We start from the raw sequence: 15,665 nt of genomic DNA, 5'->3' as shown, positions 1-15,665 counted from the left end.
TAGCCAGAGCAATTAGGTATGAAAAAGAAAGAAAAGCCATCCAAACTGGGAAGGTAGAATTAAACTCTCACTATTTGCATATGACATGATATCACACATAGAAACCCCAAAATAACTGTTAGAATAGACAAATTCAGTGAAGGTGCAGGATACGAAATCGATACGCAAAAATCCATTGTATCTCTATACACCAGCCATGAACTATCAGAAAGAAAAAGGAAGAAACAATCCCCTTTACGACTGCATCAAAAAGAATCAGATACCTAGGAATAAATTTAACCAAGGAGGTGAAAGACCCATATGCTGAAAACTGCCACATATTCATGAAAGACACTGAAGAAGACCCAAATAAATGGAAAGATATTCTGTGCTCATGGATTGGAAGAATTAATATTGTAATATGCCCACAGTACCCAAAGCAATGGAGATTCAACCCAATCCCTATTCAAATTCCAGCGGCATTTTTCACAGAAATAGAACAAATAATCTTAAAACTTGTATGGAACCACAAAAGACCCCAACTAGCTTAAGCAATCTTGAGAAAGAAGAACGAAGCTGGAGGCATCATGCTTGCTGACTTCAAACTGTATTACGAAGCTACAGTAATCAAAACAGTATGGCGTTGGCATTAAAACAGACACACAGATCAGTGTAACAGAACAGAGCCTAGAAATAAACCCACACAGATATGGTCAACTAATTGACATCAAAGGAGCCTAGAATATACAATGGGGAAAGGACAGTCTCTTCACCCACTTGGTGCTGGGGAAACGAGCCAGCCACACAAACAAAATGAACCTGGACCCCTGACGTCATCCACAAAAACGAACTAGAAATGGATTAAAGACTGGAACATAAGACCTGAAACCATAATGTGACATTAGTCTTGGCGACGATTTTTTGGATTTGACACCAGAAGCAAAGGCAATTCATGACAAACATAAATAACCGGGACCACACCAAACTGAAAAGCTTCCGCACAGCAAAAGAAACCATCAGCACGATGAAAGGGCAACCTGCCGAACTGGAGAAAATGTTTGCAACTCTTTTATCTGAAAAGGGGTTAATATCCAAAAGATATAAAGAAGTCCTAAGGCTCAACAGCAAAAACACAAACAATTAGTAAAAGACGAAAGATTTATACGATCTGAAGAGAAACCAGAGTATTGAAAACACAAACAATTAATCAAACAAGGGGCAAAGGATCTGAATGGACATTTTGCCAAAGAAGACATCCGGGTGGCCAACAGGCATGTGAAAAAGTGCCGAACGTCACTCATCATCAGGGAAATGCAAATCAAAACCACAATGAGATATCGCTTCACACCTGTCAGGACGGCTGTTACCAGAAGGACAAGAGACAGCAAGTGTGGGTGAGGGTGTGGAGAAAAGGGAACCCTCGCGCACCGCTGGCCGGAATGAAAATCGGTGCAGCCACAACGGAAACACTACGGAGCTTCCTCACGAAATGAAAAACAGAACTCCCATACGATCCAGCAATTCCCCTTTTGGGGATTGATCTGCAGGAAATGAAAACATGAACTTGAAAAGATATCTGCACCCCTACGTCCGCTGCAGCATTATTTACAACGAACGGCCAGGACATGGAAAGAAGCTACGTGTCCATCGATGGCTGAATGGATAAAGATGTGGTGTATGTAGACAAGCGACGATCATTCAGCCGCGTGAGCGAAACCTTGTCATTTACAACAACAAGGATGGACCTTGAGGGCATTGTGCTAAGTGAAAGAAGCCAGAGAGAGACAAATACTGTTATGATCTCGCTCATATGTAAGAATCCAAGAAAACAACACTGAGCTCGTAGATACAGAGGACAGATTGGCGGTTGCCAGCGGCGGTGGGCAGGGCTAGGGGTCGTACCCCAAACTAATATAATGTTATACACCAATTATACCTCATTCTCAAAAAAGCAAATGGTTGAGTCTCTGGTCAATTCGTGGAGCAGGCCCACCAAAGAAGCACGGGCTTTTATTTTTTAATTTTTCTATTGTTTCCCAATATATGAAGTTTATTGTCAAATTGGTTTCCATACAACACCCAGTGCTCATCCCAAAAGGTGCCCTCCTCAATACCCATCACCCACCCCCCCTCCCTCCCACCCGCCATCAACCTTCAGTTTGTTCTCAGTTTTTAAGAGTCTCTTATGCTTTGGTTCTCTCTTCCACTCTAACCTCTTTTTTTTTTTTTTTGTTTCCTTCCCTTCCCCCATGGGTTTCTGTTAAGTTTCTCAGGATCCACATAAGAGTGAAAGCATATGGTATCTGTCTTTCTCTGTATGGCTTATTTCACTTAGCATCACGCTCTCCAGTTCCATCCACGTTGCTACAAAGGGCCATATTCCATTCTTTCTCATTGCCACGTAGTACTCCATTGTGTATATAAACCACAATTTCTTTATCCATTCATCGGTTGATGGACATTTAGGCTCTTTCCATAATTTGGCTATTGTTGAGAGTGCTAGATGCACAGGCTTTTAACTGCAAGCAATAAGTGATTGCTCTCTTGGGTCTCATACACAGCCAAACGTAAATCCAACTCAACCAACTTTGCTAAATACCCGTGAGAATGCAGAGTTGAATGTGCCTAAAGACCCAGAAAGAGCAGCTGACCACTGGTCCTTGGGAGACTAAGGTTGTTATACGTTCTAATGTGAGTCATACGTATCAAATTCATCTAAGAGGAATTTTCAATTCATTAGTTTCCTGTCATTTTCCTCAATCAACCAACAATGACCAGCATAACTAACATTATTAGCGGTATCTTTAAAATGTTTTCACCTTAAATAGCAACTTAATATAAAACTCAAATCAGAGCTTCCTAGCTGCCAGGGCAAAGAGGGAAAGTATACAGGGTACATAGCTCTTGCTGTTTCATGACCAGGAGCACATCAGGCCATCAGAACAAACAGGCATTTTCAGGGTCCTGAGTTCTGAAAGTCACGCTGCAGCAGGGTCTCTTGCACAGAGAGGCATTCTAACTGTAACGAATAAAATTCTCAGGGACGGTTTTACAAAAAATGTAAATGCTCTGTGTATGGCTATTTACGCTTGGACGTTATGATCCCAGTCTTCACTGGAGCGATATCGAGTATGCATAGTTGGATGAAAGCAAGTCTTTGGGAAGACAGCTTTTTGGCGATGTGTGCAAATTCAAGAACGAAGTCTGGGAAATCAATTTTGAGGACCATTTATTATTGAAATAGTTCCTTTTCTTGCGCCAGCTGTATGATCCTGAGGCATTAGTCACCGGTTCCCACCAGGAGCGCCCACGATATCACAGGGTATGTGTTTCCTTTCAGTGTGAAGGATGCTCCAAACTTGCTTTGAATTCCCACGGTCTTCGGTTTCCATTTTGGTTGTGTCACAAGCACCCCAATTGAGGACTCTGGGCACATCTCTTTTCTGGGCTGCAGTGGTCCGGCTGTCAAATAAGGGGTGTTGATGAGAACACCTTAGGGTCCTTATTGTTCTTTTAGCATCCAAATCGGAAGTTTTCTACACAGACCTTTCAGTCAGATGTTCTACAGGGGGTCTGTGAGCTATACTCTGCCTTCAGACAAGCTTTTGTTTGGCCCACGGTGTACATTTTTTAAGAAACTGATGATGGCAACGTTTTTTCCCCCTTACATCAGCATATTTCAGCTACACATTCAGGTTAGAAATATGCGAAGATTGGTACTCCTGGGCACGAATGGCTATAATTATCTGGACCGGTGTAGAAGATGCCCCTTTCCGTAGGTGCCCTCTGGTGTGCTGCGGGACCCCCGTGTCCTGCTTCTTTATTTACATGCAGGTCCCCACAACCAGCCCGTGCTGACCTCTGACACGTGCGGCTCTCTGCAGAGATCCAGGAAGCAACCAGCTTATGCGTATGGGATGGAGGCCTTCTGAGTTCTCTCAGGAGGCCCCGCTTTCTGGGTGACCCTGGCGGGAGAATCAGTCCACAAGAAGATGCACCTTCCTCTTGTTCCCCACCCTGACGTGTCCCGCCAGCCACACGGGTATCCCAGGGAAAGCACCCCCAGCCTGGAAGGCTGCTTCATCTCTGAGCTCAGCTGAGGGAGGCGTCGATCGCCCCCCCTCCTGTCACTCCCCCGGAAACAAGCCCCTGGTCACTCGGACGCGACTTCTCAGGGTGGCAGCATCCCAGCCGCCATGTCTGATTTCACGATCGCCTCGCTCGGCTCTCAGTGGGGAGTGTTTACTTTTTCAAAATTCAATTTAATGGAGTTTTGGAGGATTTCGCATGGTGCTGGAGGTAAGTGTTTGTAATTGTGTCTTTGCCCCAGGCCAGCAGCCTGACGGGTGAGCCTTGGGAACCGACCAAGGTACCTCCTGCAAGATAGACCGGAAGACCTAATTGCTCTGTATCCATCCACGAGACAGCTCTGCAGCACTGACCACAGGAGAGGTGGGGCGTGCCGGGTAGTGTAGACGGCCAAGTGTAGACAAGCCGTCCGTGTCAATTTCCCGGCCATTCTGCAGAGTGGCCACACAGTCCCACACGTGCTCCTGTCCATTTTCCACACCAGTTTTCATCCCTGCCTCCCACCCCAATGTTCTTCTGGAACCTTCTTCCATGCTGATGGTCTGAAGTCAATAAACCGGTCCCTAACATAACACATGGTGAATACAAACTCACACATAAATACTTCTAGCCTCTCTCTGTATTATATTTCATATTTTAAGTGGACTCATTAAAAAAATTCAAATTGCTTTGAAAAGGTCACGTTCTTTCACTACTATAGGCAAATCATTTTGTATTTTTTTAATATATTTTTTTCTTATTCTTTTTTTTTTCTTCTATTTTAGAGAACGAGGGAGAGAGCTTGTGTGAGTGGGACAGAGGGAGAGGGAGAGGGAGAGGGAGAGGGAGAGGGAGAGAGGGAGAGAGAGAGAGAGAGAGAGAGAGAGAGAGAGAGAGAGAGAATCTCAAGCAGGTGCCATGCTCCGCGTGGAGCCAGAGGCGGGGCTCAGTCCCACGACCCTGGGATCACGACCTGAGCTGAAATCAAGAGTCGGACGCTCCGCCTCCTGAGCCACCCAGGCGCCCCTCGCGTCATGTTTTTCTAGGGCCCACGGGCATAAGCGAACGCTTTTAAGTTAAAATGAAGCGGTCCACGGGCTGGCCTGACATCATCTCCAATCCCTGCAGTACACGGTCCACATGCTGGTCTGAGGTCGGGGCGCCGGGCCCCACATCCAAAGCTGCGCGCCCGCCTGCCCGCCCACGGCCTCCTGGCTCCGCTTACCTGTCCGGTAGCCCGTGCTGTTGAGGTACACGGCGAAGGTGCGGCTCTCGTGCTGTGCCTGCCAGGAGGGCGAGGAGCAGTTCTCGTTGTTGGTGTAGGTGTTGTGGTTGTGGACATACTTCCCGGTGAGGATAGAGGACCGCGAAGGGCAGCACATGGGCGTGGTCACGAAGGCGTTGACGAAGTGCGCCCCGCCCCGCTCCATGATGCGCCTTGTCTTGTTCATCACCTGCATGGAACCTGCAACCAGGAGCCAAGGTGAGTGCGGCCGTTCCCAGCTGGTGCCCGGTGGGCCACGCGACCACTGGGGACAGGCGCTGAGTGGTTCTTAACCCCATCCCTGGGGAGGGGGCGCATTTTGGAAATCTCTGGGGACACATGGGGGCGGGGCACAACGGTTAGTTGTGAGCATGGGCCAGCGAGGCACTGTGGGGTAGTCCTGTGCAAGAAATATCCTGGGTCCCCAGTCCCGCTGCGTGCTCATGGGGAGTAGATAAAAACCTGTTTGTCATACATATAAACCAAACATCTTTTTTTTTTTTTTGCAGGATATTAACATGCAGTGTATTTATTTATTTATTTTTGGTAAGCAACCACTATGTAAACCAAGGGTAAGATTATACTTTGTTTTGTTTGGAACTTGCCCAAGAATCGTTCGTTTTTACTGAAATCCGGTCATGCCAACCCACCTGGCTCACCTCCCTGAACACTCCTCTGCTCCTTTGTCCACATGGTCCTTCTAGTTTGGAATCCACTTCCCACCTCTCTCCGGACTCGAGCCATCGGCCAAGCCACACCTCTTCCAGTGATCACACTGGCTTCTGATTCCCTCGAGCGCATAGTATGCATGCTGCAGGTGTTACTAGGGCTTAATTATATACCACTGGGTATCGTGGCTTCGTTCGCGCCTTTTCTCGTTCGCGAATGAAGCTGTAAGCAGCGAAGGGCGCTCGGGACGGAAAGGAAACTAACGTGCAGGAGACCTACTGTGCACAGGTGCTTTCCTGGTCACTGCTCCGCTGAGGGCCCCACGAGGGCAGAGAGTGCGTGCCCTGCTCCGTGCTGAATTCTCAACGCCCTCGTGGGGTGTGATACACAGTAGGCACTCAATAAACGTTTGCAGAGTGGATGCGCAACACTATGGCTGGTATCAGGATATTTAGTAGGGTTAGGGAAACATTCAAGGGAAATCCTTTCTCTCTTCCTCCTCCCACCCTCAGTTTCCTTCCTTTACCTTAGAGTTCTTAGAGTCTGCTGCAGATTGAGTGACGCAAACTCTCCCCCACCCTCCATACGTCCTCGTCCTCACCCTCAACACCTGTGAATGCGACCTTATTTGGAAAAAAGCGTCTTTGCGGGTGCAGTTAAGGATCTTGGGGGGAGATCGTTCTGGATTACCTGGGTGGGCCCCAAATCCAATGACAAGCGTCGTGTAAGAGCCAGAAGGGAGAAGACACACAGACACGGTGGGGACGGCCATGTGAGGACCGAGGCAGAGGCTGGAGGGACGCAGGCACAGGCTAAGGAACTCCCGGGGCCCCCAGGAGCTGGAAGAGGAAGGAAGGATTCTCCTCTAGAGCCTTCGGAGGAAGCATAACCCTGTCAACACGTGGATTCCGGACTGCTGGCTTCTAGAACTACTGAAGAGTAAGCCAATGCAGTCTACCAGGCGTTTGGAGTTTTTACTGGAGAGGTGCCCAGCCCAATCACCAACAGCCCCTTAGAGGTTTTAACAAAAACTAATCACTCTCACCTCAGCACTCTGTCCCTACAGGCGAAGAATGAAAAGGAGATTTATATGGCTCTTTTATCCCATCTTTCTGCCAAATAGGGACGGAATAGAGTTAGAGCTTCCCTGAGGCAAACATAGATCATATCTCCTCACTATTTAAAACCATCGGATAGCTTCCCGTGGCACTCAGAAGGACACCGGAATTCCTTACTGTGGCCTAAGACTCTTCCAGACTCTTCCAGACTCTTCCAGACTCTTCCAGACTCGTCCTTGCTGCCAAGCCACCTCCCATGATCCTTTGGCCTCATCTCTCCCCTCCCCCTTGCTCACTTGGTTACACTGGCCTCCTCATGGTTTCTCAAATGCTCCACTCCCATCCCTGCCCCAGGATCTTTGCACTGGCTACCGCTTCTGCTGGGACTCTTCCTGAGACATCCCTTTGTTGGCTTATCCCATTAAGTCAGATCTCAACTCGACGTCACCTCCTCAGCAAGGCCTGGCCAGCCCCCCTGCAGCACTTGAGCTGGTTTTTATCAGGGAGGCCCTTCTGGGACCAGGTGTGTTTCCTGAGCCTCTTGGCCAAGGCTGGCAGCGGTGGGTGGAGGAAAGAGGTGGCTCTGTGTGACGAACTGAACAGGAATTATCAGGTCCGGAACCGTGTGAACATCTATCCTCAAGGTCACACGCCCTCCCAAGAAGCCCCAGGGGACGCAGTTGTAACTGAAGGCAACTACAGGTATGACCTCCCTCTGGAGGGGACAGATGAGATGGGCTTTCCGAGGTCCAGCCTGCGAAGCGAGCAGGGCACAGTCTCAGGGTTCAGCCGAGCCCTGGGGCCTCACCAGCCTCGGGGCCGCTCCTGGGGAAGGCTTTCCGGGAAGGCCTCCCACTCGCTGGTGGGTTCTTTCTACCCTGAACTTCTACCACGAATCGAGACATCAGCATCCCGACGCCCGAGGCCCAAGCCTGAACACTAGCCACGTTCCCGGCTCGCGGCCTTTGCCGGAGCTCCGCCCTCTGCCTGGAGCGCTCCCTCCTTCAGGTTACTGAGCAAACGTCAAGTATCCCAGGGGAGGCCTTCCCTGGCCCAGAACCTGGCAGGGATTTAGGCCTGCTTTGTTCGCCGTTACATTCCCCAGCCTAGAACAGTGCCCGGCACAGAGCAGGTTCTCCATAAACGTCTGGAAATTAACAGAAGATCTGATCTTACCGTTTGAGGTTTCTATAGAACTCAGGAGCCCCAGGTGGTTCGTATTCGTAGACATGTGTGTTTTGTGCAGCGGGTTCGAAAACTCTGCCTTTAAAGAGCATGAAATCCATCCCGCGTTCTCTGGTTTGCTACCCTAGCCACGCCTCCTTATGGTCCCACATCCCACATCTGCCCATTCACGTACCCGCCAGGCGCCTGAAGGCCTGGGTTTGGCAGCCTCCTAACATAACTTAGTGGATGAGCCAGGTCCAGCTTCTCCGGGGGGTAGAGGGCAGTGTTATCCGTCAATAATAATCGTTATGCTCGCTAATAGTCGCAATGGCCGAGTGCCGGCTGTATGCACGGCTGGGCACGTGTTATGCGCCGTTTTACTTAATCCTTTCAACAGCCCTTTTGAGGACAGAGAGCGAAATGCCCAGTCAAAGCCACACACCTTTGGAAGCGTGATGTGAGGGCTCAAACCCAGGCTTGTCCGGCGGGGACGGCGGGTGCTTGGAGTCAGGTTCAAGAAACATACGGTTCACACCGCACGGGAGGTAGCATAAATACACCCAGGAAACGCACTGAGATCCCAATGCACTTGGTCAATTCTCGACCTCAAGGAGGCTCAGAAGAGTCCTGGACTCGAGGCTGCGTCCCCCGGTCATCCCAGAGGTGACTTTAGCTGGCACACCAGCGGTGGGAGCAGCACGGGGACACATCACCAAATACCAGGGACGCCAGCCGTGGGCAAGGGATTCCCTCCACTACTGATCAACACAAAAGGCCAACTGGTGTGGTCACGTCCTTGACACCTACACAATTCCTGCCTCAACGGGGAGTGAACCAGTCGCCTGTCAGAACGCTCAGGGCGCAGCAATGTTGGCTTATATTTAGTCGACTGGCTTGGTTTTCCTTTCCTTAGAGCAGTTAATCCTGGCTTCTCTCATTTAGGGTAGCGGAATCTTGTTCTTCTCTTTTTTTTAATATTCTTTAAAAAGAATTTCTTAATGTTTATTTATTTTTGAGAGACAGAGAGAGACAGAGAATGAGCAGAGGAGGGGCAGAGGGAGAGGGAGACACAGAATCCGAAACAGGCTCCAGGCTCCGAGCTGCCGGCACAGAGCCCGACGCGGGGCTCGAACCCACGAACGGTGACATCATGATCTGAGCTGAAGTTACACGCTTCACCGACTGAGCCACCCAGGCGCCCTGGATCTTTTTCTTAAACACACACACACCAATTACAGCTGATTAACGGAAGTCCGTGGAAGGGGCGCCCGGGTGGCTCAGGTTGAGAACGGACTCTGGATCTTGACTTAGGTCGTGATCCCAGGGTTCGTGAGTTCGAGCCGTGCATCCAGCTCTGTGCTGACAGTGCAGAGCCTGCTTGGGATTCTCTCAGACACCATCAGTGCCTCATACCCTAACCCGAGCTCCTGCTGCCACCTGCCCCCTCATGCCTCCTTCCCTTTCCTCCAGCTACGTGGGCAAAAATCTAGCTACTCCTCGGTCCCATCTCTCCGTTCCCACATCGAATCCATCAGCAAAGCCTGTCCACCATCCGGCCCTGTCGCCCTCCTCCCTGGGCATCCTCTCTCTTCCGAATTAGGTCAGCTGCTTCGCCTCCTCGCTGGACTCTGCCCATTTATTCTGCACGGAGCAGCCAGAGCGCCTCCTCTCCTTGGCACCCTCTGGGGCTCCCACTCACCGGAGAACAAAGTCTTGAAGTCCTCCACAGGCCTGCCTGGGTCCAGACCTCGTCCGGCAGGGGCCTCGTCTCCGCCCTCAGACCTGCCGGGCCTGCTCCTGCCTCAGAGCCTTCGCCTTGCTGCTCCTTTGCTTGGAAGGCCTTTCCCCCTGAACCCTGACGGCCTGTGCGATCACCCCCTTCTCGTCTGTACTCCCTGCCCCTGACAGTTGAGACCCCTCCCTTGTTTTTTAAGTTTCTGACTCCATAACTGTCATCTGTAACTAACCACAGACTTTTATACACTTACATATTTATGTTGCTGTCTGCCTGCGCCCCGTCACTGAGGCCTCCCAGCCCCGAGGCCTGGAGCGGCCCTTGGCACAGGGTGGGTGCTCAGTTAAGTATTCCTCAAAGGAATGAGTCCAGGGCACTCCAGGCAGAATCAACTCTTCGCCCGCTCTTTACAAACTGTGGGGAGAAAGGACGGGGCGGCTGGTGGTGAGAACCCGGCCCATCTGGGTCTCCCAGGTCTGCAGAAAGGACAACGCTGGCCCCCACCCGACCTGTCAGACCCTCCTCCAGGAGGCAGGAGGCCGCCACCTGGCGAACAATTCCCCTGCAGTCAGCAGCCCCGAATGCCGCACTGGCAAAAAGCAAAAGCCCGTAGAACCGTTTCTTTCTTTCTTTCTCTTTCTTTCTTTTTTTTTTAAACATGGGCTCAGAACCAGGGTCTCAAAGCGCTCCCGTCTCCACCGTACTATTTCCGAGGAGAGGAGCGATTGCCGCTCTTGTCCAGGAGTCCCCGTGCGTGTCTGCTCGGTGCGCTCGCCCCTGCCCACACGAGCCGGCTGCAGGGGAGCTGTGTCCATGCGCCGCTCAGGTACGAGGTGACGACGCCCCCAGAGGGCAGCCGGCTTCTGTGCCCGAGCAGCACTACCATGAAGCCTCCCCGTGGGGACAGTGACCTGCTTTAGCACAACTGCCACAGCGATGGGGCTCTGTACGTCCACATCCGGAACACAAAAACGTGTGATCTAATCTCGCCCAGCCCGGCCCTCAGGCAGATGGACCAGTCTGATGGGGGGGAAGAACCTGGAAGATGCGGCCACACAGAAATAAAAAGGCCAGTTTTCAACACGTTAAATGAAGCCAGGCCGGCCAACCCAGACTCACTCTGTCCGACACAAACTTGGGACGTGCACACAAAAACAGGCCCGGTTTCCTTCTGTGATCAAACCTTCCAACCCAGCTGGGCCAGGGGTGAGGTCACCCGACACCTCTGTGCGACTCTAATGGTCCCATCCCACCGATGAGATGGCCCCACCCCCGGCCTTGACGCTTATCTGGCCGCCCCTTTCTGATCACTTTCTGGGGCCTCCTCGGTAGACCACCTGTGCTATCATTTATCCTTATTTGATATTTTTCCTTAAAGCGACTTAAAATTTAAAAAAAAATTTTTTTTTTTAACGTTTATTTATTTTTGAGACAGAGAGAGACAGAGCATGAACAGGCAGAGAGAGAGGGAGACACAGAATCTGAAACAGGCTCCAGGCTCCGAGCTGTCAGCACAGAGCCCGACGCGGGGCTCGAACTCACAGACCGCGAGATCATGACCTGAGCCGAAGTCGGATGCTTAACCGACTGAGCCACCCAGGCACCCCCCAATTTTTTTTTTTAATGTCTATTTTTGAAAGAGAGCGAGAGAGAGATGGGGAAGGGGCAGAGAGAGAGGGAGACACGGAATCTGGAAGCAGGCTCCAGGCTGTGAGCTGTCAGCACAGAGCCCGACGCAGGGCTCGAACCCACAAACCGCGAGATCATGACCTGCGCTGAAGTCGGGCGCTGACCCGACGGAGCCACCCAGGCGCCCCTTAACGTGACTTGAAACAGATAAACTTGAATCTCAACCCGAGTCACTACGTGAAATTCTGTGTCTGATATGCTAATCAAAACATTTTTTTTTTGATGCACATGAAAATAAGTTTGTAAGTAGTAAAATCCATGCTTTTTGACTTGTCACATGAGATACCTTGTGCCTTACCTGTCGTAGAAAGGCATCTGGGAAACGCTGAATTCGTTTGCTCTTCTCAAAGTCTGGGTCGGAGCAACCACGACCTCCAGGGAACGAGCGGGTGGCGGGGGCTTGCAAGATTCAAAACTGACTCAATTTTTGCCCCTTCCAGGGCTTAGGTGGTTCCCACCCACTTTTTGCCCTAGAGGCCTGTGTCAGCTGGGGGCAGAAGCACAGCACGGCCCTTTAAGACAGACTCTTGCGGCCCCCCAGCGTGGGTGGCAGGGGAGGCACTGGTTTTGACAGACGACTACTGAAACAATGCCTTCTGATGTCTGTTTTCTTAACGTTACAGGTCAACAGAGTCCGTGACGTGTTCTCGCCTCGAGAGAGCGGTGGCAGGGAGATGGGATGTGGGGAAAAAATAAAGCCCCGGGGTAAACCCAGGGTCTTGACTGAAATCAGCATTTTCCTTTAACGGTTTTTGCAATTTGTTTGAGAGAGAGGGTGCGTGCACAGGTGTGCGAGCGGGGGAGGGGCAGAGAGAGAGGGACAGAGGATCCGAAGCGGGTTCTATGCGGACGGCAGAGAGCCCGATGCAGGGCTTGGTCTCACAAACCGCGAGATCATGACCTGAGTCGGAGTCTGATGCTTAACCGACTGAGCCACCCAGGTGCCCCTTAAACCACACTCTCTAACCACCCCTGACCCTCATCTGGACCTACTGAGGCAGTCACTCCAACTGGCTCCCGGCTCCCACCCTCGTCCCCTGCAGTACGTTCTCCACCTGGTGGCCACAGGGCTCCTTTTAAAACGTTAAGTCACACCATGACTTCCTTTGCTCAAACTCATCCAACGAGCGTCCATCTTGCTTAGAATAAAACCCAAAGTACCACCCCCCCCCGCCCCCTTTGGCCCAGGAAACCCCATGTGACCCGGACGCTGATTCTCCCCAAGTACAACTTGTACCTCCGTCCCCCACTTGCCCTCTGCTCCGGCCATGCTGACCTTCTCACCACTCCTTGAACACGCCAAGCACGCTCCTGCCTCAGGGCCTTTGCACTTGCAGCCCCGAGACACACCCCCTCCGCCCCTCCCTGCCCCGTGGCATCCAGGTCTTTACCAAAACTGCCTCCTCAGGGAGGCTTTCCCTGGACTGTGCTAAGCTCTCTCCTTCTTCCCCTTCTTGCTCTTGGAGAAAATGTTCTCAGCAGATACACACGCTGTAGGGGATGGTTGCTTCCGGGTGAGCCCTGCGAATGGTGGCTGGGGAAGGCTACTTTGGCTTTGAATCGTTTGAGTATCTGAAGGTAAGGCTGTATGGCTCGTCTAATTTGAAATACTTTGGAGGCTCAGCGGGGAGGAGAGAACTGACTGCAAACAGGCTAATCCACGAACACTCCAGGATGTGTGTCGCCTTCCTATCTGTGCCTTTCGTTTGGGGAAAGATAATCTAATCGAGCAGAGGCCTTTCAGCAAGGACCTCCCCGTATCTGTGGAGACCACAGGTGACTCTGAACCCAAAACCGGAGGCCACAGTCAGAAAGCCAGAGGCAGGGCCTGCCCGCGAGAATGTTTGGTGATGCTTTTTCCAGCGTGTCAAGATTCTGGGACACTGGGAGGGGGTCCAAGAGTCCGACTCATTTCGGACACCGTCTACACAGAGTCAGCATCGGATGCCACAGGTTAAGGGCTCAAGTCCCGCAAGGGTGCCCCACTCTCCCCGACTCCCCCTGCACGGACGCTGGCCGCAAGCCCGGGCTGTCACCTGTGCTTTGACCGACAGGCCACAGAGTAGCTTACAGAACTCAGGGAAACACATTCACCTGTTTGTTAAAGGACACGAAGCAGCGGCCAGGCGCCCTGGGCAAGGTCTGGGGGCGGGAGGTGTTTACAGAGGCATCGTTACAGAGTCCCGATTGATCAAGTCTTCGGCCCCGGGCTGATTCAGCCTCCAGCCCCCTCCGCCAACCCACCAGTCACGTGGTCCAGGGGTTCCCAAGCAGTGTTTTCTCCTCTCCTGGGGGTGGAAAAGCAAGAGCCGAAGGGCCAGCTGGCACGGGGCCAGGCGGCGGGTGAAGGGGCCACGACCCACGTCCTCTCCAGATGCCACCCTTCTCTGAGCGATTCGTCTCTCACCCGCTTAGTTCTGTATGTTAAACGGGTTCCGCTGCTCCATACGTGTGCGGGTGTAACCCGCATCAGCACGCTTCTGTTCTGGACGGAACGCGGGGCACGACCCCCCGCCCCCCCCCCCCCCCCCCCCCGCCATCTGTAGACTCTGGGTATCAAAGAGCCCACAGAATGAAGTGTGATCTGTCCTATTAAGTCACTGACTCTCTTAGGGCCTTCGTTTCCCTTCCGTCAAAGTAAAGCACGGGAACAGCTTTAGGTATAAGGTTTCCTTTGATGGTGACACTCAAGGACGATTCTCGAATACCCTCTGTCATCTTCTGCAGTGTGCTGGGAAGGGCCCTAGAGGCACATGGCCCGAGTTCAATTCCTGACCTCGCCGCTTCCTGTCAGCCACATACCCTGGTGCAAATGAGTTACCAACCCCCTCCCCCCCCCCCCCCCAAGGACCTTGGTGTCCTCGTGGGCAGAGTAGGGAGAATAAGAGTGCCTCCTTCCCACGGGATGTTCCAAAATTTAATCGGGGAAAATACGGGCGAAGCCTCTAGTGCAGGACACGGCATATGAAAACGCTTAACACGCGGTAGCTGTCGAAAGTTTTAGTTGCTGTAGCTCCCAAGTACTGCGTCACACCGAGTTCACAGAGTGCCTCTGGACACATTCTGGTCTGTGCGCTCGAAAGCGTTTAAAACATTAACTAATTCTTTTTTTTTTTTTTTTTTTTTTAAATTGGGAGATTTCACATCAATCCAGTTTTCTGGCTTGGCTTGAAAAAATACAGAGATCTGGCCTTGCTGGGTTCACAGTGAGTGGACCCGAGTGGCAAAGGCCCGGTTTAGAAGGGCCGCGCTGGTTCTCTGGGCTCCCCACTTCCCACATTTACAGGACCTGCCTGGCCCTGGGGGCACTGGGTTTACAACTTGCAGCTGTTTCTTTTCCAGGGGCAGGGACCAGCTGAGTAAACCTTCAGAGTAACACTTACTATGACCCAGAGCCCTACAGAGAGCAGGCTTTAAGAGAGGGAGGAGAGCTGTGGGTGTGGGTGCAGGCTAGGACAGAGCCTTGACCTGGACAGGCAGGTGGGGGGCGGGGGAGGGGGCGGGGGAGGGCCATCAGCTCGGGCCACAGGTGGCAAAGCATCTGTGTCCTGTGCTGCCCTGCAGCCATCAGGCTGGAGTACCCGAGGCAGCCCTCATCCGGGCCTCGAGTGTCCCTGCAATGCCTGCGATGTCACCCGATCAGACTGTGAGCCGCCTGCCCGTGGCAGACTGTCTAACCACCACAGGAGGCTGGGTCCCATCAGCCCGACCGCCCGGAATAGCTCTGTCCCCAGCAGGTGGGGAGAGGGAGGCCGGGGGACGCGCAGCAGTAGAGGCCACATCTGGGCAGAGGGACCCCACTGGACGTTTGTGCCCGGATGTGCTCACCGCTGTGCCTCCGACTCGACCCAGAATAACCGCGCCGGCTGCCGGGGCCCTGCTGCTCGGGCGGCTTTTCCTCACGGCGGCAAAGGGGGAGCCGCTCCGGACTCCGCAATCTTACAAAACAGAAGAGGTTTTTTTTGTTTTTAAGTTTTTATGTATTTATTTTGAGAGAGAGGTAAGAGAGAATGTGCAGGGGAGAGGCGGAGAGAGA

General features: G+C 52.1%; 1 protein-coding gene across 2 annotated transcripts in view; it reads right to left on the bottom strand.

Annotated features, from left to right (window-relative positions):
• Positions 1 to 15,665, bottom strand: part of SULF2 (sulfatase 2) — a 122,482-nt gene that overhangs the window by 66,491 nt on the left and 40,326 nt on the right. For both annotated transcript variants that reach the window (XM_043553743.1, XM_043553744.1), the window contains exon 3: positions 5,273 to 5,512. In XM_043553743.1, the coding sequence (XP_043409678.1) occupies positions 5,273 to 5,512 (240 nt within the window). The remainder of the gene's footprint in view (positions 1 to 5,272; positions 5,513 to 15,665) is intronic.

Source organism: Prionailurus bengalensis, chromosome A3 (genome assembly GCF_016509475.1).
Source record: "Prionailurus bengalensis isolate Pbe53 chromosome A3, Fcat_Pben_1.1_paternal_pri, whole genome shotgun sequence".
Lineage (NCBI taxonomy): Eukaryota > Metazoa > Chordata > Mammalia > Carnivora > Felidae > Prionailurus > Prionailurus bengalensis.
Note: the sequence above shows the minus strand (reverse complement) of the source record. Positions and strands in the feature narration are given on the sequence as shown.